The 25,973-nt window shown below is 38.8% G+C and overlaps 1 protein-coding gene across 2 annotated transcripts in view; it reads left to right on the plus strand.

Moving 5' to 3' along the window:
* The window catches only part of LOC124612710 (tRNA-splicing endonuclease subunit Sen34), a 63,649-nt gene extending 38,441 nt beyond the window's left edge, over positions 1-25,208 (plus strand). For both annotated transcript variants that reach the window (XM_047141061.1, XM_047141062.1), the window contains exons 3-5: positions 2,753-2,996; positions 11,894-12,055; positions 24,932-25,208. In XM_047141061.1, coding sequence (XP_046997017.1) covers positions 2,753-2,996; positions 11,894-12,055; positions 24,932-25,122 — 597 coding nt within the window. In that variant the 3' untranslated portion in view covers positions 25,123-25,208. The remainder of the gene's footprint in view (positions 1-2,752; positions 2,997-11,893; positions 12,056-24,931) is intronic.
* The last annotated feature ends 765 nt before the right edge of the window (positions 25,209-25,973 follow it).

Below are 25,973 nucleotides of genomic sequence, written 5' to 3' on the forward strand. Positions count from 1 at the left end.
GTTCTCCTGTATTGGTCCAAGTTTTATTGTTTATTTGTTTTCACACAAGAAAATAATTAAGATGTACAAAAACAGATTATTTAGTAAAAACAGACTTTTCAAAAATAATAGTTGTTGTAGAGTGTCACATAAAAGGAATTTTGTAACAAATTTGTTGGTGTAGCTGTTTTCTTCAGCAAGAAAATAAATACTCATTTTGTTAATTAAAACCCATTTGTTTTGCTTCAATATAATATTTATGTTCTTTTGCGTAAATAAATACAGGTTGTCTCGAAAGAAAGTTTGTACATAAAGAGGAGGAGGAAAATGGGAAATATGTTCATTGCTTGAGTGGCCTTTAGGAATTCAGTTGATGGGGAGAGCTTCTCAGGAGTGGGCCATGCCTTCTGTGTACGAGACTACTACAAAAAATGTGATTCAGCGACTAGAACGGACAAAATTTTGCAGTGATAGTGGATTGCATAATATAAATAATGCTCCAAGTATTCTCCCTTATCAGAACATTTGAAGAGACCGGTTTAACACTAGCCAAATCTAAATCCAGACTATCAAGGTAATCAAGAATGGGCGAATCCTGGAGAGTGTAAATTGGTCTGTTCATGATGATTCTAACCTCTCCATTTGTAAGCATTCAAGTTCTTTAAATGTGCCTAGATTATCAGTGCACTGATTTCTGCAAAAAGACCTTAAACTCCACCCTTACAAAATCCAATTGCTGCAAGAATTAAAACCTCATGCTGCCAGCTTAGGTTGCAGTTAGTTAATGATGTGACTGAGTGCCCTTCATGTAACATAATCATGTTTCCTGACGAGGCTGATTTTCATGAGAACGGTCACATGAGACAGCAAAATTGCCGCTACTGGAATGCGGTAAATCCTAAACAGAAGCATGAGAACCCCTTCATTTGCCAAAATTTACTGTGTGGGCTGTGATGTTGGCTCAAGGAATAATTGGCCCTTACTTTTTCGTGGACAAGAGCGATTGTGCAGTTACAGTGAATTTGGAACATTTTGTGACAATGTGAAATGACATTTTGGTACCTGAATTGCAAAACTTTCATGGGGTTATAACCAAAGAACATGGTTTCAGCAGCATGGAGCCACAGGCCACTTGTCCAATGTGTCTGTACTGTGAGTTCATAAGATTTTCCCTGGTAAATTGATCTCCAGGAAAGGTGACATAAATTGGCCCCCTTATCAGGCCCGCTTATCAGGATATGTCAAAAATTAAAGTGTATGCCAATAATCCAACTTCTCTGGAGCAATTGAAAGAAGATATCTGTGGCAAAGTGGCAGCCATCCCAGTGTCTACATACCAAGTCATCATGCAAAATTTTGTTTATCGTTTCAATGAGTGCCATAAGTGTGCTGGATTGTGTTTAAATGACATTGTTTGTAAGAAGTAAATTCATAAACTTTATATTTCTATAATAAATAACGATTTTGTTGATAGATTTCAACCTCTATTTTATTTTGACTACTCAAATATGAACTTTCTTTTGAGACATCCTGTATAATATTGTAGCAAGAAAATGGTGTTTGAATATTTGAAACATATATCTATATACTTGGTGCAGAAAATGGCAACTCCAACAAACTTGTTATATTGCCCACAAAAGGTATTTATTATTGGCATCTACCAGATATTCAAAGGGTGGAACAGAAATAAACATATTGCACCAATACAAATGTGTTTAAATTTATAAAACTGAATTTTTTAGTTTTTAACACTGTCCTCATAGATGGCCTACTGCTTTAATAAATTATAAAAGCTAATTCCATTGAATAGTTTTTGCATTCTCATTATTCTAGCACTTGAAAATAACTTGATATATTAATAGAATAATTCCTCTCTGTAAAAGAGTTTTCGTTCCACTGTCTTTATAAACTGTTGTGTCATTATATTCAGTGCAAAAGGTCATAAAGGTAGCATTAGTCTTGTGCATTGTCTCTCTCTGTGTCTCCTTAAGCTTTGTTCAGGTATTTCAGTCTTACATGTAGAGCTAGCCTTTTCCCCATGGCTTTGCCTGCATGTGTGTTCGACACACAGGTTGAACACACTGCCCCCTTTCCCTCTCTGTGTGTACCTCTGCCTCCCTCTTTCTGTCCCACCTCTGTTTGTCTATCTCCTCCTCCTCTCTTTGTCCATTTCCTCCAGCCCTTCTCTCTGACCTTGTCCTTCTCCCCCCCTCTCTTTCCATCTTCACTTCTCGCTCTTCCTTCCATCTGCCCGCCACCCGTCTACACCTTCCACCTGTTGCATGCATTTCCCCTCCTCTCTTTGTTCATTTCCTCCTCACTCTCACTCTGTCCATCCCCTCCTCTATCCATCTCAAACTGTCCCCAACCATGCTTATTATCACATGCAGCCCCTACAATACAGATCAATAATGTAGGACAGGACCTGAAAATCATTTATTTGTCCCTAATGTAAAGGCCGCCGTGCAAAGGAGGTCAATAAAGCAGGCTGTTACTACTCCAACACAACATGCCTGTCATGCAGGGCAGCCTACATGTCAAGGCCAGAAAACCATTTCCTGTCTGTGACATAAAGGCTGCAGGTTGATTTGGCAAGCCAATATTGTTCCCACACAACATGTCCGTCAGACAGTCTAACACACACACACACACACACACACACACACACACACACACACACACACACACATGTAATGAATCTTTTGGGATTATAAGCAACAGTAATTGCAAAGTGATCATTATGATTAGCAACTTTTCTCTTTCAAACTTATAGACAGAGCACTTAATGCAATCACGAAGAGAACAAGTAACGAATATGATAGACAAAATAGTAGAAGGCAAGAAACTTAAGTTAATGGGTGTCAAGAAAAGTAAAAGGAAAAAGACTGAATCTCCCCCAGAAGAGGCGTTATGTGACATGGAGGACATCGTCATTGATAAGGAAGAGCTGCTAAAAGAAGAGTTCGCTAAAATAAAACCAGTGACCATTGAAAACACTCTTGTTCAAATTTTTTCAGGTATGTAGTAGTCAAATAATGCTTAAATGTATTTCAAATCATGATAATTATTTAAATGAAATATCAACAACTACGTTAGAGCACTTACCTCAAAACACCCTGTTCTTTCATATAATAGGTCTCAGAAATGAAAATGTTGTCATAAATTTTTCCAAGTGGAGCAATTTCTACTTCTTGTTGCTTCAATGATCAACACCAAAATTAGTCTGGTACGGTTCTCTATTCTTGTCACTTGCCAGCTATGCTCTACATTTTAAAATAACTACAGCCTCCTACAACACCAAAAATTTGGTACGGTTCTCTATTCTTGTCACTTGCCAGCTATGCTCTACATTTTAAAATAACTACAGCCTCCTACAACACCAAAAATTTGCCACAATATATGGCTAACTATTCTTTTTCAGTTCGTTATATTCTTCTTTAAGCATGTTTTCTCATTGGCACACAGCACTTGTCTCTGGACCATTCCAGGTAATCAGTAGCCTCCTGTAACACTACATTTCAGAAGCTTCTAATCATTTAATTTTTGTCTTTCTCATCATTTATGTTTAGCACATTTACAGCCAAGTGCACAAACCTTGCTTAAAAGTTAAGCACAGTAAAGTCAGCTTTAACCCAGTTCAGTGCAAAATTCTGGTGCTTCAACCTTGACCAAAGCAAAATGAGGGAGTTGATCACTGTTAAATTTAAGCATGACTCACATCCAGTTTTCTCACAATGACTAAGATTTTTAAGGGTACATTATTGAGATGGCAATGTGTTTCAATGAACCAGGTTAGAATCAAGGCATTTTATATCATAACCTATAGGTATGATGAAGCCCAAAAGTTTGTCAATGTATGAATCAAACTTAACAGGAGTAGCCCTCGGGGGCTCAGCATTCATTTGATGTGTACGAGCTTGGTGACCTTTGGGTTCCTACGCTGAAGGACTGATAAGCAACACCAGCTGTCTGTCACTGTAAACTCTGATCATGCTTTAGTGACCACAGTATGGTGTGGCAGTTGAATGTAGTGTGCTGCAGGGACTAATGATCTTGCTTGACTGCCTGGATTGCAAGGATTTTAGAAACCCCTGTTAAAAAAAATCTCAGTCTCCAGGTGTGCTGTGTGCCAATGAGATGCTTGGCTGTTGATGTGGAACAGCCATTAGTGGGTAACCTCTGGGGAACCAGCTACACCTCAGTTATATAAGGCTTACATAGGCATGGGGGGCTCTGTCTGGGTAGACCCTTATTTCCATAGCTGCTCATGGGTTGAGAGGGAGCCCTTGAAATTTTCTCCTCTTCCTCCCAGTGGCTGGGCTGCTGCTAGGTACCAACACCCAGTCACTCAAGAGGTCTCACCTGATGAGTCCTCCAGATAATGGAATTGTTCAGGGGCAATTCAGTTTTTGGTAAAGGAATGCATGCTACAGCTCAGAATATGATTTTGATTGTTAAAAGAAGAGAGGGAAGCTTTGAGAAAGTTCAAAGGGGTTCACAGGACATTGCTGGTGCATTAAAATCTGTCAAGTGATTGCACAGTGGGACAATGTTGGTCGGCCTCTAGTCCCAACAAGTGACAGACCTGCAGAAAGCAAAATGCCTTGGGAAATATGCCACTGAAACTGAGCTCCACAGCAGCTTGAACTATAGCAAAGATGTGACATGCAGAGATCTGGTGGACAATCCCAAAGACGAATTGGGAGATGAGTGGGCTCAAGAAGGTATAGGCTATGTGCAAAATGTGAAGAGGGTGGATGGGATCCAACTCATTTATCCGTATGTTCAATTGTACAAAACACTGAGAGCATGTCAAGGCAGGTTTACTGTGCTTAAGCATGCGTCACTATGTCCCCAACCCAGTGCCACTTCTGGCAAATGTGGTAAGGTCACCCATGAAGGAGTAATTTGTTCATCTCCTTTGAAGTGTGTGAATTGCTCTAGGGTCATCCTGTCTGGAGTTCAGAGTCCAGCATTTATCCAGAAGAACGAGAGATACAAGAGATTAAAACTACGAAGTGCATCACATATGGTGAGGCCAAAGAGATGTATAAGGCCATGCTGCGGGTCCCCCCTCCCCCGCCACATTCGCTACCTCCTTTGCATCAGTTCTTCAGATGCCTGTTCAAAAAGTCTATGCTGCTATGCAAATAGAGAATGCTGGTGTTAGTACAAATACCTGCATTTGTCAATGCGCTTGTGGTGCTGAAGTTATTTCAAACTGCATATCACCCCCCAGAGAAAGCCATGGTTGCCAATGTTGTGGAGCTCACTGCCCCTCCAAAGTTTCAGCCTGGTCCACCGTCCAGTGCTGCTGCTACCAATGCCACAGTTGCAGTTCCGAAGCGTCCCTAGTCCAAAAAATTAAAGGCCAAGCATCAACCAAGGATGGACACAAAAAGTAAGCAGATCAACAATGTTAACTTCATTTTCTCTGACATCTCTCATGATTCATCTTCAGAGCTAATGGACGTTGATGTTGATCTGGGGCACTCGTCTCGTCCCAAGACTGAGCCTCCACCCATTGTGGGCTCTCCTCGGCAGTCGAGAGACGGGGTGAAAGTGCTACCCCAGTGATAAATAGCTCCCATACTACAGTGGAACATTAATGGGTTGAGGACACATGTAGAGGAACTGAAAGTCCTAGCACAGGAGTGCCCCATGTGTTTGTGTGTGCAAGAAACGCATTTTAAAGCGTCTGCTGCTCCTTTACTATGAGGCTATACCCTTCATCGCAAGGATGACCTGACTGGGGGAATGGACAAGGGAGGGGTCGCTGTGTTTGTCAGTAATGTGCACCACTCCTCTACTGTCCGCCTGGCTACTGACATGAAAGCAGTTGCAGTTGAAATTCATGTATGTCAGAGGATCATTGTTTGCTCACTGTATTTACCTCCGGAAAATGCGATAGACTCTGAGGCTCTCACTGATCTTATAGAACAATTCTGGCACCATTTTTCCTACTGGAGACTTTCACGCCCATTTTGTATTGTAGTGCGCAACCTCTACTTGCCCTCAGGTTTTGGAGAACCTCATGACATCTCACGAGCTGTGCATCCTCAACATAGGCGCTCCGAATCATTCCTGTGCTGCTACTGGATCACGTTCAGCCATCGACCTCTCTTCCTGCTCTCCAGCCTTTGTGGACTCTGTTCAGTGTGAAGTCACTGATGTCCATTCCAGTGACCACTTCCCACTCCAGATTCACCTACTGTATTGGGCTCTCCCTGAAAGGACGCGGTCATACTGGCTGATCAGCAGAGCCAACTGAATGCTTTTCAGCCAGCTGGCTTTGTTTAAACATTGTGACAGCATTCTGGGGTGAATGGACCACAAGGGATCACACGAGTGATCCACCATGCTGCTGATTTCTTCACCTTGAAGTCCTCCCATCCTTGGAGGCAGCACGTACCTTGGTGAACTTACGAATGCTGATCAGGAGTCCATGTCAGGTGTGTTGCTCCACAACAGTTTAAGTGCTGCCCAATGGGAGATAACCTTGTAGCCTTTCGATTGGAGAGTGCCAAGGCTCAGTGCATCTTCAGGGAGAGCAAGGAAAGGTCATGGCAAGTGTACCTGAACTCTGTCAAACGTCCCACTTATTCTGCAACAGTATAGGAAGCCATCAGGAGGATTTCTGGTAAAGGCAGACAGTTACCTATTGTGGCGTTGTTGAAACAGGAGTGTCTCCTGAACAATTCCTGGAGAAATTGTGCAGACAATGGCAGAGCATTTTGCTTGTGCTTATCGCCACTGCCAGCTAGGATCCATTGCTCTGTTCTTGCCGTGCGACTATGGAAAAGGTCGAAATCGTGATATGGCATCCTGTTGTGACCAAATACAGTACAGTATGTTGCAACACTTTGGATCATGGTGTCAGACGAAATCCTCTTATGATGTTTTGATTCAGTTTGGCTGTCAGGTCAGTTTCCCGACTTGTGGCAATTTTGATAGATTTCCTCTAACCAGGAAAGGACCAAACATGTCCCAGTAGTTATCAGAGCATTGCCGTAATGAACTGTGTAGGGAAGAACCTGGGGCACACGGCCAACTGTCTGGTCTTCATCTCAGAGATCAGGCAGTTCCTTTGCTGAGATGTCCATTAACTGTTGACAACTTGAACCTGCTGGAGACAGAAATCCAGCAAGCATTGGCTAGGGGTATTTTTGACATCAGTAAGACATACAACACTACTTGGAGGCACAGTATTCTCAGTCATCCACACCAGTGGGGCATTCGTGGCCAGCTCCATCTTCATTCATTCCTTTCTCTCAAGATGCCTTTTTTTCGTACAGAGTCAGTGACATGCTGTCAGATGGTTATGTGCAAGAGAATTGTGTTCACCAGGGCAGTGTTTCGTCACCCTCTTCAGTGTTTTGTCACCCTTTTTGCCATAGCCATTAATGGTATAATATCCACAGTAAGGAGTCTTCTCCAACACCACAGCAGCAAGTCATCAATTGCAACTTACAGTGAAGAGGCTGGAGTTGTGGGCTGCAAAGACTGGTTTTGCATTTTCTACGGAGAAGTGTGTGTATGTTCATTTTAATCTTTCTTGTTGTATTTTTAATTTACCATTTGAAGACTCTGTGAGGTTTCTGGTTCTTATCTTTTCCTCCAAGCTGTTGTGTTTACCATATTTAAAGGATCCGAAGACAAGGGCCCAGAAGGCACTGAACATTCTGAAGTGTCTTAGCTATAAGCCTTGGGAACCGGGCATGGCATGTCTGCTCCAGTTTTATAGGGCCTTCATGTGATTACAGCTGTACTGTGGGTGGTCAGTGTACATGTCAGTGAGGCCTTCTTACCTGAAGATCATTGACACTATACACCATGAGGGGATGAGGCTGGCCACAGCCACCTACAAGACCAACCCTTTACCCAGTCTTTGCACTGAGGCTGGTGAACCACCACCTACCATCATGTGACAACTCATGTTGCATCAGGCGTGTACTTTCCTCACTACTCCCACTTTCCCAACATACAGCAGCATTGTTCATCCAGCTGTGGAGTACCTCTTTACCAATTGTCCACAGGCAGTAAGCCCATTTAGGATCCACGCAACATGTGTGCCAGCCTCCCTTGATGTGGAGCATATATAAGTTCAAATATAGGACATCTTCAACTTTTGTGGTCCTGTCCTCCTCAGTTGCGCGTAATACTACGGTATATTGATAAATTTCACTTATGGACCGTCTGACAGCAACTGAATAAAACACAATTTTAGTGCCATACGCGTTTCGCCTTTATTTTCTGCAAGGCTTCATCAGTGGCCTGGAATATGTACATATGTTAGCTATTTTATTTACATTTTTGTCACTGTGCCTATAGGTTATAAACAGTTCTGGTGGTTGGTATTTCTTATTAAGTAGTAATGTTTTGAACTGTACTTACAGGTTGCGTAGAGAGTTTCTTACATATTATATAGGATTTTAACTGACTGCCACCCTGGTTGCTGCAGAGGCCCAGAGTAATTTCCAATTTAATGCATTACAGTAGAGATTGCAATCCTGCTTATGTTTTTAATAAAATATTTTCCAGCATTTTAAGTGAGCACCGCAACTATATAGTTGTATTCAGGGATGGGTATAAACAGGGGGATTCCGTTGGCTGCTCTGTTGTTTTCCGTGATTGTGTTCTCAAGATTCATTTCCCTCCAGACTTCACTGTCTTTGGTGCAGAACTGTGCATGATCATGAGGGCACTGGAGGTGATGAGATGCGCTGTGCCTCTTAAATTCCTCATCTGATCTCACCCCCATGAGTGCCCTTCAGTCTTTGCAATGCTTGTACCCAGCTGATAAAGTAGTCCAGGGTATCCAGGATGCCCTTGCAAATTCTGGGGAAAGTCTTTCTGCTGGGTGCCAGGGCACTTAGGTACTGAGGGGAATGAAAAGGCAGATGTAGTAGCAAAGGAGGTGTTTCATGATACTCAGTTAGTTCAGTGTGCCCTCTTCTTGTATGGTAAGAGAGGCTGGAAGTAACAAACAGTAAGCTGCATGTAGTAAAACCTACTACACAGCCATCGTGTACCTCCTTCCAGCAATACAAGCAGGATGAGCTTCTTACTCATCTTTGCATAGGCCACAGCCCTGTGACACATGGCTTCTTGCTCCAGTGAGAGGACCCTCCAATGTGTTGTGCTTGCAGTGTACAGACCACTATGTGCCACATTTTACTAGACTATGTTTTATTTTCAGACTAGAGGGCAGTGGAGATTTGCTGAATGATCTGCCCTCTATTTTAAATGACATTCAAATGAATGTGGTTATAGTTTTAAGGTTTTGTGATATATCCAACTGATTCCCTAATATTTTAGGGAGATGTTCTTAATATATTAACTGGGTGACTGGTTCACTCTTGTTTTTTGTAAGTGGTCAGCCAGTCACATTTCCCTGTGCTGTCCGTTATTTTCTTTGCAGCTATAGCACCTTTCAGCTTTCCTCCATTGTCTTATGGCATGCAATATGGTGTGATTATATAGGTCAGTGCAACTGAGGTGTGAGTGAGTTTCATTTTGTAGATTTACTCCTCACGGTGTGGCAACATTTTTAGCCCTTTTATTCACACCTGTTACTGCAAGAACACTGGTAACCTCACCACTGAGTACCCTTAAACTCTAACACACACACACACACACACACACACACACACACACACACACACACACACACACACACTCACCATTTACTAGGAGTAGAATAAAATTGTACCTCCACGTGTGACCACATTACCTGTTTTTGTCTAGCAAGGTGGTCCACATGATAATCAGATTTTGTAATTTTTTGTATTTTTGGTACATGAGAAACATCCTGGAGAAAATCGACTGCTAAGTTTTCCAACCATGTTTATTATGCTAAAATGAGGAGGTGGTAGAGTGCTTCCTCACAGCATGAATCGGATTTGGGGGGGGGGGGGGGGGGAGTTGGTAAGCTGGTTTTGATTCCAGGCTGATTCAAATTTTCAAACAAAGGTGCATATTCTATGAGCAGTTATGTGAAGCATAAAATACAAAAATATTTTTAAAAAACTACAAAATAATTTTTTTCTAATTATATCATCTTGAATAACAACCAAGATTAACAACAAAGATAGGTAATTAAGAATTTTTGTTTGCAATGAAAACTGGATTACAAACAAATGAACTAGTAGTGATGTATAAACACACTTCTGCTTGTTGACAAAAGTGAGAGCATGTGATAGACAGCCAAGTGCAAATTCATATCTGTATTAACATCTTTGCATCTCCAGGATGTTTTCCATTGTAGAACACGTCATTCAAATGCATGGTTGGCTGATGACAGTTTATGTACTGGTGATTAAGATTGGTGCACTGCAGATACATTTTAAATGTGGTTTACTTTTAACCATAATCACAGGACCTTCATTACTTTGCATTTTGAATGAGGTTGGTGCACACAACTACAAGTGTCATCACGATAACAATTTTTTTTGTCAGCGTGACTGTTTTGAGTGTAATTTTCAAATCAAAGTATTGTAATAACTAGGTTTTTAATCATCCTGAGTTATTAGTGTGAAATAATGTAAAATATGTGGGAAATTTTGGCAGAACACCAAAAACTGACGTAAGACAAGGGCAGTTCAAACAGATAACTCATTTCAGCACAGATCGATCAGATGATGTCACATTCTTGCCTATATGAAGTCCATAATATAGTAGGTAAACAATATCAAACTGTAGGCTATAACTTGTGGAAGTTACAGTGGTTCAAGACTCATTTTGCCATGAGTGGCATACTTACCCTCACAAATCTGTTGATTCAATTTTTGTAATGGGTTCCTGGCTAGAAGACTTAGTTTTGTACCTTACACTCCTACACCATCATAACTGATTTGATTTGATAACTTTCCTATCTGTTTAATATAGCCTTCAATATCATCTTTTGTCTGTGAAATTGTAGTGACTATTATTTTTTCTCATTGTGTGTCTGAAAGTGTGATAGTAGTGTCCTAGACAATGACGTACTGGTACAAACAGCCCATGGTGATTTCATGTCTTGTGAATTTTCCTTATGCATTGTTTTGTTCTACTAAACAGGGGAGAAACAAAAAGGAAAGATATTACTTGTAAATATCATTTTTATTTTCCTTCTTGTTAATATGTGGAGTTGTCTTGTACAAGGTAAATAGTAGGAAATCATTTTCAACTTTTCAGTTTGTTCTTTTACTGTTAGACTTTGTGATACACTATAGCAGGTTTTCTGTAGCTTTAATATTATTAAATGAGATGGTTCAGTGGTTAATAAATTGGACTCATTTTCTAGAATAATTCCATATGTCTATCATAATTTAGACAAATACCATTACAGTTTTGTCAAAATGAATGTGACTAATTTATTTCCCCATTGTGTCTAACCAAGGTTACTGTCTACCTCTAGAAAAGTATGTTCTATGAGAAGTATTATTAAAGTGTGGTTGGTTCTCCATATTATTCAGATCACAACCAAAAAATACGTAGTGGCAGGATACAAACAAGAATGAACTTCATTTTGCTTTCAAAAGAATTAATATGTCAGCATGATTTCTTTTGTTTTGTTTTTGTGAAGTGCCACTGGTTGTTCTACTACAGTGCAACTGTTGCACAAAGGAAACAGTGTCTTAATTCAGATTTGTAAGTGATTTAACCAAGTAACATTCTATAATGTAAAATTTTTTATTCATTTTCCAGTATGGTGTTAAATGGGTGAGTCTTCTACATAAAAAATCCCTTCAAAGCCTTTCAGTTTCAAGAGAGTTTTTGATAATTTTTGGGAACAAATAATGGATTTAAATATGACATAGATCTTGTGGAAGAAAATTAACCTCATTACCCTCAAAACAAGAGGAAAAAGACTAACACATACATAATGACATGCAAATTGAGTTAATTTCAAACCACTTTTTTTTTCTTTTAGTATATCCTTGGCTGAGGCAGGAAGATGCCTGCCCAGTAAGATGGGAATTTCCAAAATCACCATTGGATAAAATACGCTACAAAGTATTTAAGGATTTGTGGGACAAGGGTTACTACATGACCAGTGGTAAAAAGTTTGGTGGAGACTTTTTAGTGTATCGAGGTAAGGTAAATGAAAATTTTTCCCATTGTAAATCATACATTTTAGATTTGTTTCCTGATATAATTTTTACTTAAACGCAAATAGTTATTTGACATGTGATAGTACAGAACTCTGAGTAACATTTTTTCTGCACTTTTTTCATTGTCTGTGAACCTATTTCATGTTGAGACTGGCATTGAGAATATGAAATTCATTTGCAGAAAGATTAAAAAATTTCACCTCTTGCTATTTACTACAAACCGCCAAGGAAACACCACATTTCTACTGCAATTACTCCGCTTCTCCCCACCACCCCCCACCTGCTCCCTTCCTGCCCTCCACATCACCCCCCCCCCCCACCCCCACCCCCTCCTGCCACCCAACTGGTTTTGAATTTAATGGTGTTAATCTGACTCTTGTGCAAAGATGTGTTCTTTTCCTCTTTATGTTACTTGTTAAACCTGGTATGACTTGTTTCTCTGACTATCTTATTATTTTTAGAAATGTATTAAAATGAAATAATAGACAAAGAAAGAAAGGCATCCCAAGGTCAATTGCATAAGGTAAAGTATTACAGTCTAAGAAAAAAAAAAAGAAATGACATACCATGAAGTACATATCCAAATGGAATGGAAATTTGTAGATGTGATGTACATATACACAAACAATTACAATTTCAGAAAAATTAGATAATTTGTTCAAGAGAAAGAACCTCACCAATTGAGTAAGTCAATAATATGGTGGTCCACCTCTGTCCATTATGCAAGCAGTCATTCGCCTTGGCATTGAGCGATAGAATTGTTGGATGCCCTCCTGAGGAATGTCGTGTCAAATTCTGTCCTCTTGGCACATTAGATCGTCAAAATTCTGAGCAGGCTGGAGGGCTCTCCCCATAATGCTCGTAACATTCTCAATTCGGGAGAGACCTGACAACCTTGTTGGCCAAGGTGGGGTTTAGCAAGCAACAATACAACCAGTAGAAACTCTCACTATGTGCGGACGGGCATTATCTTACTGCAGTGTAAGCCCAGGATGGATTGCCATGAAGGGCAACAAAAAGGAACATAGAATATCATTGGCATACTGTTGTACTGTGAGGGTGCACATATCACAACTAGCAGGTCCTGGTATGAAATGAAATGGCACCCAAGACCATCGCCCCTGGTTGTCAGGCCATATGGCGGGCAACAGTCAGGATGTATCTCACCACTGTTCAGGATCTCTTCAGACTCGTCTTTGCTGGTCATTGGGGTTCAATTTGAAATGAGACTCATCACTGAAGACAATTCTACTCAAGTCAATGAGAGTCCAGGCCAGATTTGCCTGACACCACAACAGATGATTTTGTTGGTGTACAGAGGTCAATGGTAGTCGGTGCAAGGGATGCTGGGAGTCGTCGTCTCCCCCCCCCCCCCCCCCCCCCTCCCGTGAGTCACCTATTAATAGTCCTTATGGTTTTTAGAGTGTACTTTGGATGATAAGAGTGGAGGAATTACATGTGATGCCAAGTATAAAATCCCAGTTTAAACTACCTTGGTACATCTCTTCGAGAACATATCAGAGAAGAAGAAAGGGGAAATTGTTGTCCATCCTCATTTATTGATTTAAGGTAGTCTTCTTTCCATATTTTGCCTCCAGTTGTTTAGATTTTTCACTAGAGGTTTTTTTTAATTTGTTCTTCGCATTGGTTAATTATTTCCCTTCACATTTTTCCTGATCTCTCCTCCTTTCATCTCACTCCCAACTTCAGGTTTTCAAATCTTTTTCTATTGTGGCACCTCATTGTTGGTTTCTCTCTTGCTCTGTCATCATGTTTTATATTAAGTTCCAGATGCCTTGTCCCCAAGATTCATGTAAATTCTCATTTCTTCAAATCTTTTCTTTTCACTTTTGTTGGATAAAAGAAACATTCTTTCAGAACAGTATTAATTCTGTCAAAAAAGAGTAACAGGCGATGACAGTATAAAAACTAAACAAAAATTATGTTACAAAGAAAAGAGAAAGAGGAATGTAATTGTAGACACGTGCAGGGACAAGGTAGCAAAAGCCAAATAGACTGGAAGTGTAAAAACAGTTTTAAAAATAAAAGACAGTAAAATGAAGTATTGGGGACTGGCTTCCAGGATAAAAAAGAGGTTATTTTGGAGAAATAAGATCAGTGACAGAAGGAAAACACTTAAAACCTGCCAAATCGACATGAGATGATAATTTATTCTCAGGTGTCGAAGAGTAAATTGAGCTTAATAAACTTCTTTGGCAGGTAGTCTGGTTCTAGTCAAACAATTCTTTGTTCCTTGTGTGGTTTGTGAGTTTGTGTCTACAAATCCAACAAAGTTTTAGGTTTCAGTTACCTGTCACGCATAGAAATTTTTTCATCGCTTATCACTTCTTTCACCTCTGTCAATGATTTGTAAATGTAGTGACTCCATGTTTCACTTTGGTTCAGTGTGAAATAAACTGTAGCACCCCTCCTGTAACTGGGTGAGTAAATCAATTCAAAGGTTGGAGGTAGGCAAGGGTATACCACCTCCAGGAGGATCATACCTAATAAAGTATAGTGTTGCTCCAACCAACCTGTGGGTTGATAACAGCTTTACCATCTATATACCAGAATGTATTATGATGACAATCAACTTTCAAATGTATTGGAGAAAACTAGAATTGACAGTTTGATATAAGAAAAGCTTGTTTAAAAATGATGGAGTCAAAAGTTATAAAGCATAATGTATTGTGAGATAACTTTGCAAGTTGAGTAAAACAGCATATGAATTATTGCTTGTATTGTGTAATACATTGATTTATTATGTACATATTTTTTAACATTGTACAATAGCAAACCTAATTGAGTAGGAGTATATCATCAGGAATCTCCACTAATATACTACAGTGCTCTTGTCATGGTCATCCCTGGTGTAAAGGCCTCTGAGACTGCAGTTTGTATTCACAAGTTGATGTGTACAATTGATCAACCTCAGTGAGATGGTGTTGTGCAGAGAAGCAAAGAGAAACTCTGTGGAAGCTGTGTAGTTGTAATGTGTCAAGTAACAGAGTATGAAACATTCAGCGTACACCATCTTTCCAAGTTGTTTCCAGTCATAGAAAGAAACGGGGCAATTGGTATTACGATACAATGACTAAGGAGGTGAAAACAACAGCAAACTGTATGGACTCCCAATTGGGGAGAAACAGTGCTCTCTCACATGACTGAGAAGCACTCAACCACCAGCTGAATGTCAAATGAGGTCATTCAAAGTACTGTGTGGAACATAACACAGGACCAGCAGCTGCACTCCTACCATTCACAAGATGTGCATGCATAACAGTGCTTTGTCACAAGGGTGAGGTGCCCTCAATCAAAGTACGGTCAGTTGCATGTCGGATGATGCTTATGCTTGATCCTGTGTGAGAAGTAATATAGGAACAGTAGCTATACCCTTACCGTTCACAAGAAGTGCAAGCTGTAACTCCACTGACTTTGGGCTTGTGTTCTGGTCAGCAGTTGGCTGCTGCAGTGATGTATTGTCAGCCTGCCCTTTACTACCTATATATATGTCTCAGCTTAAGTTTGTTTCAGCAGAGAGGAAACGATCATTAGTCTTGTATGGGTTGTTAAGGATCACCATGCTGTGGTTGTGTAGAGCCTTGAACGAAGATTTGTAGGGAACTTGTCAAGCATGGTCTATGGGTGATTAATATAGTTATAATTGCTTCCACCTCACTTCACAGCTGCAGTATACACACTGTTTCTCTGAGTCTCCACATTGTTGCAAGCAGAGATGGGCATTATTTGAATAAATTTCTGTCCAAATAATTATTCAAATAAATAGATAATTCAAATTATTTTATTCACAAATAAATTATTTTGAGACAAAGGGATTATTACAATCTCCGAATGCAAATAATTTTTTTATTATTTTTAACACTGTTACATTGTCTCTGTTTACTTCTCGAACTGAACAGTGTCTTATAAACAATTTTGTTCTGGTTGCTTATCACAGTTTCAGTTCGATAAATAACTGTGCAAGATAACGGCACGATTCTTGTCAGCTTCTGTGACCATCACATTGTAATTGTTAAAGTGAAACGTCTATCTCATCCAGAAATAATTGATGTAGGATACTGGAAATTAAATTGTAACCTCGATAAAGATGGAGTTCATTGCTCGTGGCAAATCGTGGGTTAAGCAGAAACTGTTCTTCCGTAATGTTATTGCGTGGTGTAAGAATGTTGTAAAATCTGGTATTAGGAAACTATTTACACGTGTTGCCTACAGGATTAATGAAATGAGGATAAGTAACATGGAGTACTGCTACTTTATCATGTATGAGCTGCAAGTACAAGTATTCAACTGGAAAGATCAAACAAGTGATTATAAAAAATCATGAAGAAAATTTTAGAGCTGCAAGATAGTGAACTAGAAGGGAAAATTATCACTTTCAAGAATTACCAGACCATACGTAGGGTGTTTATCAACTCAAAGAGAATGGAAAAGGTGCAAACAGAGATATGGAAGTTATATACTGTATGCAGAAAGAAAACAAATGTACTAGTTGGATGGGCATTAAAGAACATTTCCAAAGATCGTATACAGGCAGCCATCTGAAGCTCTAAAAACTGCACAGCTGCTCACAAAATTGTATGTCATATCTAACAAATGAAAGTATCATTATGTTGCCAGAACCAATATCTGAGGAAGAAATTGAAGACATAAATACTTTGCCAAAACACAGCCCAGGAGCATATGGTGTCCCATATGAATCTTATAAATCCTTCTAGTCAGTTATATATAAAAACAAAGATGAGGTGACTTACCGAACAAAAGCGCTGGCAGGTCGATAGACACACAAACAAACACAAACACACACACAAAATTCAAGCTTTCGCAACAAACTGTTGCCTCATCAGGAAAGAGGGAAGGAGAGGGGAAGACGAAAGGAAGTGGGTTTTAAGGGAGAGGGTAAGGAGTCATTCCAATCCCGGGAGCGGAAAGACTTACCTTAGGGGGAAAAAAGGACAGGTATACACTCGCACACACGCACATATCCATCCACACATACAGACACAAGCAGACATATTTAAAGACCAGTTATTAAGAAAAGAGTTCATGGACATAGCGAGAGAGAAACACCTGTGCTTTGAAAAAGAACCCAGAATCTCCGTACTAGCTCCCAAGAAACTGATACCACAAAGAATAATGGATTTCATGCTGTTAACATTGGCATGCACAGACTCAAAAACAATTTCTCATGTCATTGTGTAGAGATTAAAGGGATACCTTTCAGAATCCTTGGGTTGAAACAAATGTGTATTGTACCTAAGAAAAGTATTATAGATGGAATTTGCTCCTCAAAGTCACATTGGAGCATCAGGAACAAACACTAGGTCCATTGAACATCGATTTAGAGAAAGCTTATGATAAAAATCAGCCATCAGAATCTAAGGAGTGTGCTGCAGCACTTTAGGTTTCCACAAGAAAAATAGATTTACTGCTAGCAAATCAGTACTAAATGGTTTTCCAAGGTGCAAATCAATGGACTTCACATTAGCATTTCCTGCAAGGTTGCCCTTTGTCAAAGCTAACATTCCTTGTGTTTTTAGAACCATTAATCCCAACAATCAGCAGCTTCTTACCAGGATACTCTGTGAATGTGTATACCAATGATGTTAACATTATAATTCCGCAGTCCCCAAGACATTAAAAAAGTATCAGAAACAGTGGATGGTTGTAAAGAAGCAATGATAAAAACACAGTTCTTGTGACTAAATGAAAGTATTCGTCCCAAGCCACAGCCCTTCACCCAATGTGTTGAAATGGAAGTGCTAGGAGTGAAATGAAGGTATTAAAGTAAACAAGTTAATTTACATCAGGGGTAGAAAAAGTAAGAAGTGCCTTAACAGCAAAAAGCGCAAGAAAATTAAACATCATCTGTAGGATTGAATGTGTAAACATACCACATTTTGGATAGAGCCAATATGTTGAATAAATCATACGCATCAATAGAAACTATATCACACAAATCAAAAAGTACATAAGCTGGTTTATTCAGAAAGTTATGTTGTTTCAGGTAGCCTAGGAACAGCTGACAAAACCACCTAATTAAAGCAATTTCATCTTTAACAGACTGTGTGGCAGGAGTTCAGTCCTTGTAGTGAAAACTCTCATTAATATATTCAAACTACCAACTAGTCGGTCTTTCTTACTAAAGACTGGGTAGGATATTGTGACAGAAAACACAAGTAACAGGAAGGTGCCTGCAAATATAACATGTTCCTCACAAATCACAACATACGTTTTAGAGATGACTCACACTGTTAGGATCTACGTGACAAATAAAAGAATTGAAACCATTGAGAAAAGGTCCATGTCCCCCCAGCAAATCAGGTGAAACACAAAGACTTAAACTGGGAGGTGGTCTGGTCCAATTCTGCAGACAAATCCCTAAGATCATTTATGAAGTAATTCTGTTATCTGTGTGACACCACAGGACAAAACTGACTAGTTATCCATACTGCCATTACTGTGGAATGGTTAACACTGCAATACACCAAACAGTAGGCTGCTCCAAAATTACAGGTCTGTGATAATGGGCAAAACTTAAATCAGCAAGCTTGATATCAACAACTAAACAAAATATGCAGCAAGAAAATAATTTACAGGAGCTTCATAGAATTTCCAATATCCAAGATAAGAACACATACATGGTTCATATATTGTTTTATAAACTATGCTTTCAGTGAGGGAGGAGTGTTTATAAACAACTCTAAATATCACGTGATGAATGAAGAATGAGAAAGGTAAAAGCAAGTTTTTTTGCTGTTTCATAATCTCATTAGTTTTCTATTTCTTCTTAGTCATTTCAAGCACTAGGCCTATCGATTCTTCTCCCAGCTGGATTAAATCTTCTTACCTGGAGAGGTAATCTTTCTCTGTTATTCTTTCAAAATATGTTCATTACAGTTTGTTCTTTTTTTCTTGTTTTTACCATTTATATGACTCATTTAGATGCTTTATTTAAAGCCAGTGTAAGAGATTTGTAACACCTGTTGCTGAATAAATGCACTAGTTTCAATAATAATAATAATAATAATAATAAAAAGAGAGAGAGAGAGAGAGAGAGAGAGAAGAGGAAGAAGTAATACGTTCCAGAGCACAAAGCCATAGGTTTGGGGTTTGAGCCTCCATTGGTCCTTGGATGTTTTCTGTCACTTATTGCTTCTTTCACCAATAACAATTCAAAAAAAGTTACAAATACAGTTGCACTACGTTTCAAGAGCACATACCAAACTATAGTTCCCTTACAACTGGTTCATAAGTTCGTCCAAAGGTCAGAAGAAGGCAACTGCGTACCATGTCCAATAAACGAATGCATTGCAGTGTTCGAAACCTCCGAGTTGAACAAAGCCTTACAGCATAACAAATGTAACATAAAAATGCTTTGCAGGCAAATGGCCTTAGCACTTACACTATCAAAGCAGACCAATTCAACCTACTCTGGACTTCCCAGAACTTCAGCCACTCCGTCCACATAACAGCATACAGACACTCTGTGTAACTAATCAAAAAAATGGCTCTGAGCACTATGGGACTCAACAGCTGTGGTCATAAGTCCCCTCGAACTTAAAACTACTTAAACCTAACTGACCTAAGGACATCACACACATCCATGCCCGAGGCAGGATTGGAACCTGCGACCGTAGCGGTCGTGCAGTTCCAGACTGTAGCGCCTTTAACCGCTCGGCCACTCCGGCCGGCCTGTAACTAATCAGACAAGACTCGAGTCTTCAGTACTTTGTGAATTGTACCAAGATTGCTGATGCTATTGGATATGCATATCTCATGTTCGTACTGGTAGAAAATTAGTGAACGAAGTAAGGGCTCTGTGGTGAGCAGCAATAACAACAACAGGCTTTAAATGTAAAGTCCCCTAAAACAGCATTAGCTGAAGTGCATTGCAAAATTATACAGAAACGTAATGCTTTATGGAATACTGCTGCACATCCAAAGTTGTTAGAAATAATTGAAAATTTGTAGTACTCTGAGTAAGCATTGCTTTACAAAATGGAATCGTTTTTTTGAACTAGTATATGTCTATGCGGTTACAAGGAGCTTTGAGATTGCAAAATATCGTAAGAGACACTGAGTTTGAGTACATAAAAGAGCTCATAATGTTGCAGCACACTGGTAATTTCCTATCGAGAAAGTGTCAAGAGAGTATTTCAGGACTACTTCTGTCTTTCGACAGCAAAGAGAGAGAACTATTGCAACACTGTCTTATCTGCAGTTTAAAAAAAAAGTTGTTCACCTGTATTGCTGCCCCTGACAAAGGGAGGCTTGCAATAAACTACAGACTTAAAATAGCCAAAGAAATTCCACAGATATCAGATTATATGTCTATAAAGGAGTTATGACAGAAAAATATGATTTATTTTTCAGTTTCGATCTGGATTTTAAAAGTGAAGTTGACATGAAATCATGAGCAAGTAATCTGCCAGTAATTAGAGCTAATTAGAGCATAATTCAATGCTTTTTCAATATTTAGTGAAGCAGATCATATTCGAAAGTCTTATATCCTTATGCTCAAAAGGATTTATGGAACATTATTTTAATAAAAATCATCTAAAAATCACATAAACTTTGACTGAAAAAAATAGTTGTTCTGAAAACAAAACAACAAAAATTACATTTGTTTTAAAAATGACAAAGAATTGGGGCAATCATTGCCATTTATAACCCTTTTTATTTGCAGACAATGAAAAATGATTTTATTCACAAAAACGAACAATGTTCCAATAACTATATTTGTTAATCACAAATAACAAATAATAACTTTTAACTGTATTTATGATTTGAACAAATTTTGCTCAACTGTGGTTGCTAGATGTCACACTTTATATCTGTTCACATATGCGGTTGCAAAATCTTCATCCTGAGCACCTTTGTCAAATCACCCCTGAAAGGTGGCCACATCATTCCCCTGATCTGTCCCCACTTGATTGCACATAGTGGAGTTTTGTGTGTCAGCCACACATTGATGCTAAACAGGATCTGTCATGAATTCTGGCAACCTGTGACATTTTTCGAACAATGTTGAGTTTGATTTAATGGATGTGACAAAATTTTTTATGAGCATTCATGTCATCATAGAAGCTGGGTGATGCTACTCTGAATAACTGTTCTTAATGAATGCCTTGTTCAGGTTGTACAGATAAATAAAATTGTTACAGAAATGTTTCAACTCGATGATAAAAGTTCTTCAGTAGACTAAGAGTAAATTTGAAACTCTCATTTTTACTTTCAGAGCTTCCATTTAATCATATCCCAACTAGAGCTTCCTGTCTTAAATTGATACATTTGCCCTCCTCTATTATAACCATTCACTGTACAGTTGAGTTACTGAGGGCTAGACAAGCACATAAAAAATAGTGAATTTCTGATGAGTCAAGTACTTTATTTTATCTATTTTGGTTGGAGAACACCATAGCTGTTTCTGTAAATTACACTGTAAGAAATACTGCAACCAGCCACAAGTTTTCTTTAAATAGTTTTATTATACCATGACTAGTTTCGGGCCTGAACCCATCATCAGTTGGCAGTGTTGACTTCTTGCAAATTTTACATTTGTGTCTTCCTGAAAAGGTCTCCTGTACATATTATAATACAGAGGTTTGATTTTCTTTTGCAATCCGTACCGATACCTGAATGATCCTTGATGATGGACTCACGTCCGAAATTAGTAATGTTATAATAAAATCATTTCAAGAAAACTTGTGGCTGGTTGCAGTATTTCCTACAGTGTAATCCATCAAGTACTGTTTCATATGGAGAGGTACTGATAATATTTTGAAGTCTGATTCAGACCTTGTTGAGTGGTAATAGTTGTTTCCTTAATACTAGTAGATGGTGAATTTGATATTCTGTTTAAGTATTTAAGTGTGCAGTGAATGTGGCAAAGCATTAAGTTTAGCATTCAATTAAAAAATCTCTCGCCCTCCTGCTTGTTAATTTTTAGATGCAAAATGGTGGCTACTGCCATCAAAGTAATGGAGGAAATTATTTGGCCTCAAAGCATACATAGGCAGATACATTTCTCTATAATTCCTTTTGCTACTTTTGATTGGTGCCTCTCTCTAACACCCGTCCTTCAGACAAATATGCAAGATGTTCTACCTACCTACCTACCTACCTACCTACCTACCTACCTACCTAACTCTTGCTATGTGAGCATGCATTATTTCTTATTAGTAAGCAGCAAACTTCCCAATTTTGGTATTAACAGCTCAGCAGTCAAACTTTGTACTTTATCCAGAAATGAAATGTATGTAGTACATTATGTAAGAGAAATTAACTAAGGCAATTGGGAGAACAAAAATGTTAATTATGTTTTATTGTCACCCAATGTGATGATACCCATTGTTTGAGTTCCAGTATAATACACTTTCTGTATTGACTCACTCATCATCAGTACTTCAAAAAATATTTTTCTTTAAATATTTTTTTCACCGTTGCTTTTCATTTATTAGTGTTAAACATCTCCAGATTGTGTCCACTCTCACATATAACTTCCTCCTGTCTTAAGTTCTAACCCATAATTTACTGACTATACAGAATATGCCAGGCAAATATGGCACTGGAAAAAAAAAAACAAAAAATATATATATATATATATATAAACAAAGATGAGGTGACTTACCGAACGAAAGCGCTGGCAGGTCGATAGACACACAAACATACACACAAAATTCAAGCTTTCGCAACAAACTGTTGCCTCATCGGTAAGGAGAGGGGAAGACGAAAGGAAGTGGGTTTTAAGGGAGAGGTTAAGGAGTCATTCCAGTCCCGGGAGCGGAAAGACTTACCTTAGGGGGAAAAAAGGACAGGTATACACTCGCACACACGCACATATCCATCCACACATACGGACAAAAGCAGACATATTTTCTCCTTCCCTCTTTCCTGATGAGGCAACAGTTTGTTGGGAAAGCTTGAATTTTGTGTGTATGTTTGTGTTTGTTTGTTTGTGTGTCTATCGACCTGCCAGCGCTTTCGTTCGGTAAGTCACCTTATATATATATATATATATATATATATATATATATATATATATATATATATATATATATATATAAAATTTGCAAAATCTTCATCCTGAGCACCTTTGTCAAATCACCCCTAAAAGGTGGCCACATCATTCCCCTGATCTGTCCCCACTTGATTGCACATAGTGGAGTTGTGTGTATCAGCCACACATTGACGCTAAACAGGATCTGTCGTGAATTCTGGCAACCTGTGACATTTTTCCCCCTAAGGTAAGTCTTTCTGCTCCCGGGATTGGAATGACTCCTTACCCTCTCCCTTAAAACCCACATCCTTTCGTCTTTCCCTCTCCTTCCCTCTTTCCTGACGAAGCAACCATTGGTTGTGAAAGCCAGAATTTTGTGTGTATGTGTGTGTTTGTTTGTGTTTCTATCGACCTGCCAGCACTTTCGTATGGTAGGTCACACACACACACACACACACACACACACACAGGGAAACATTCCACGCGGGAAAAATATTTAAAAACAAAGATGATGTGACTTACCATACGAAAGCGCTGGCAGGTCGATAGAAAAACAGACACATACATACACACAAAATTCAAGCTTTCGCAACAAACTGTTGCCTCGTCAGGAAAGAGGGAATCCCTTAGTATTTCTTTTCGCCTTCCAAAATCCAAAGCAGATGAAAGTTTGAAAACGCAGCAGTAACCATTATTTAGTCATATGACTGTAAGCTCATTATTACTGTGTGCGCGCGAGTGTATACCCGTCCTTTTTTCCCCCCTAAGGTAAGTCTTTCCGCTCCCGGGATTGGAATGACTCCTTACCCTCTCCCTCAAAATCCACTTCCTTTCGTCTTTCCCTCTCCTTCCCTCTTTCCTGACGAGGCAACAGTTTGTTGCAAAAGCTTGAATTTTGTGTGTCTGCCTGTGTTTCTATCGACCTGCCGGCGCTTTCGTATGGTAAGTCACATCATCTTTGTTTTTAAATATATTTTTCCCGCGTGGAATGTTTCCCTCTATTATATTGATTGTTTTTATATACAGATGATGTAACTTACCGAACGAAAGTGCTGGCAGGTCGATAGACACACAAACATACACACGAAATTCTACCTGTCCTTTTTTCCCCCCTAAGGTAAGTCTTTCCGCTCCCGGGATTGGAATGACTCCTTACCCTCTCCCTTAAAACCCACATCCTTTCGTCTTTCCCTCTCCTTCCCTCTTTCCTGATGAGGCAACAGTTTGTTGTGAAAGCTGAATTTCGTGTGTTTGTTTGTGTGTATCGACCTGCCAGCACTGTCGTTCGGTAAGTCAAATCATCTGTTTTTTTTATATAGTGAACTTCAAAATTTTAATTGAAAATGTTCCAATGAAATATTTGATATTATAAAACGAAAACAGGGGGAGGAAAGTACATGAACAGGATTCGGTCACGGTGCCTCTAGTGCGATAGCCGTGAACCTTTACCGCTGTGCTACACTGACTTGCTTGGAATATATGTAATGTTATGGGTATACAAAGCATGCAATGAACTTCAAAATCGATTTTCTAAAAAACCGGATAGCCAGATACTTAGGGTAAGTGCCTCTACAACATATTTGAAGCGCATCAAAATTCGTGATTTACAGTATGGAGGGTCTCCTTATCAGACAATCCATTCAGTTTATAAAAACTGGAATTTTATCACTATATTTTTTCCTCCGGTTATAAGAACACTAAAGCTATCATAATCTGTTTTTTAAAAAAGTACACAGCATTGCACAGAAGGAACAAACCATTTTTTTTAAGTGTCCAAATAAAACAATGTAAAATGTCTTTTGATTTTGTCAAAGAATAATTAATTTATTTGTTGCAGGCGACCCACTTAAATTTCATGCACATTTTCTCATTTTGTGCAAGGAACGAGAATGTTCAATCTCTCTCTATGAATTTATAACCTTTGGAAGACTGGGAACTAATGTCAGAAAGAGGGCTGTGATTGCCACTCTGTCCGAAGATGGAGACCTCATTTATCAGTCGGTGAAATGGAGAGACAGACAGAGGTAGTATGGTGTGTTGCTTTGTGCAGTATATTTCAGACAGTTATTGTAACAATTATAAAACACATTGTAAATAAATTATTATTACTGAAAGCCAGAGCTAAACTTTCTTATTTATCATGTTACTACTTACATTTTGTTATCGCTTTTTACCACAAAAAGGAACATCATATATGATTCTCATTTACATAAAATAATTGTAGTTGACAGGTGTATTAATTTACACATTTGCTTAAGAATTTTTTTATTTATTTATATATATATATATATATATATATATATATATATATATATATATATATATATATATATATATATATATATATATATATATATATATATGAATTAATAGAGGGAAACATTCCACGTGGGAAAAATATATCTAAAAACAAAGATGATGTGACTTACCAAACGAAAGCGCTGGCACGTCGATAGACACACAAACATACACACAAAATTCAAGCTTTTGCAGCAAACTTTTGCCTCATCAGGAAAGAGGGAAGGAGAGGGAAAGACGAAAGGATGTGGGTTTTAAGGGAGAGGGTAAGGAGTCATTCCAATCCCGGGAGCGGAAAGACTTACCTTAGGGGGGAAAAAAGGACGGGTATACACTCGCGCGCACACAGTAATAATGAGCTTACAGTCATATGACTAAATAATGGTTACTGCTGCGTTTTCAAACTTTCATCTGCTTTGGATTTTGGAAGGCGAAAAGAAATACCAAGGGATTACAATGTTAGGAGTATTAAAAAACTGGAACCACAAGGGAAAAATACAAACCAGAGATGTCATGCACATTCTATTGAACAAAAGGTCAATAAGTTACTAAAGTGAGTGGTCATCTGTCTATTCTGTCAT

This window comes from Schistocerca americana, chromosome 4 (assembly GCF_021461395.2).
Source record: "Schistocerca americana isolate TAMUIC-IGC-003095 chromosome 4, iqSchAmer2.1, whole genome shotgun sequence".
Classification (NCBI taxonomy): domain Eukaryota; kingdom Metazoa; phylum Arthropoda; class Insecta; order Orthoptera; family Acrididae; genus Schistocerca; species Schistocerca americana.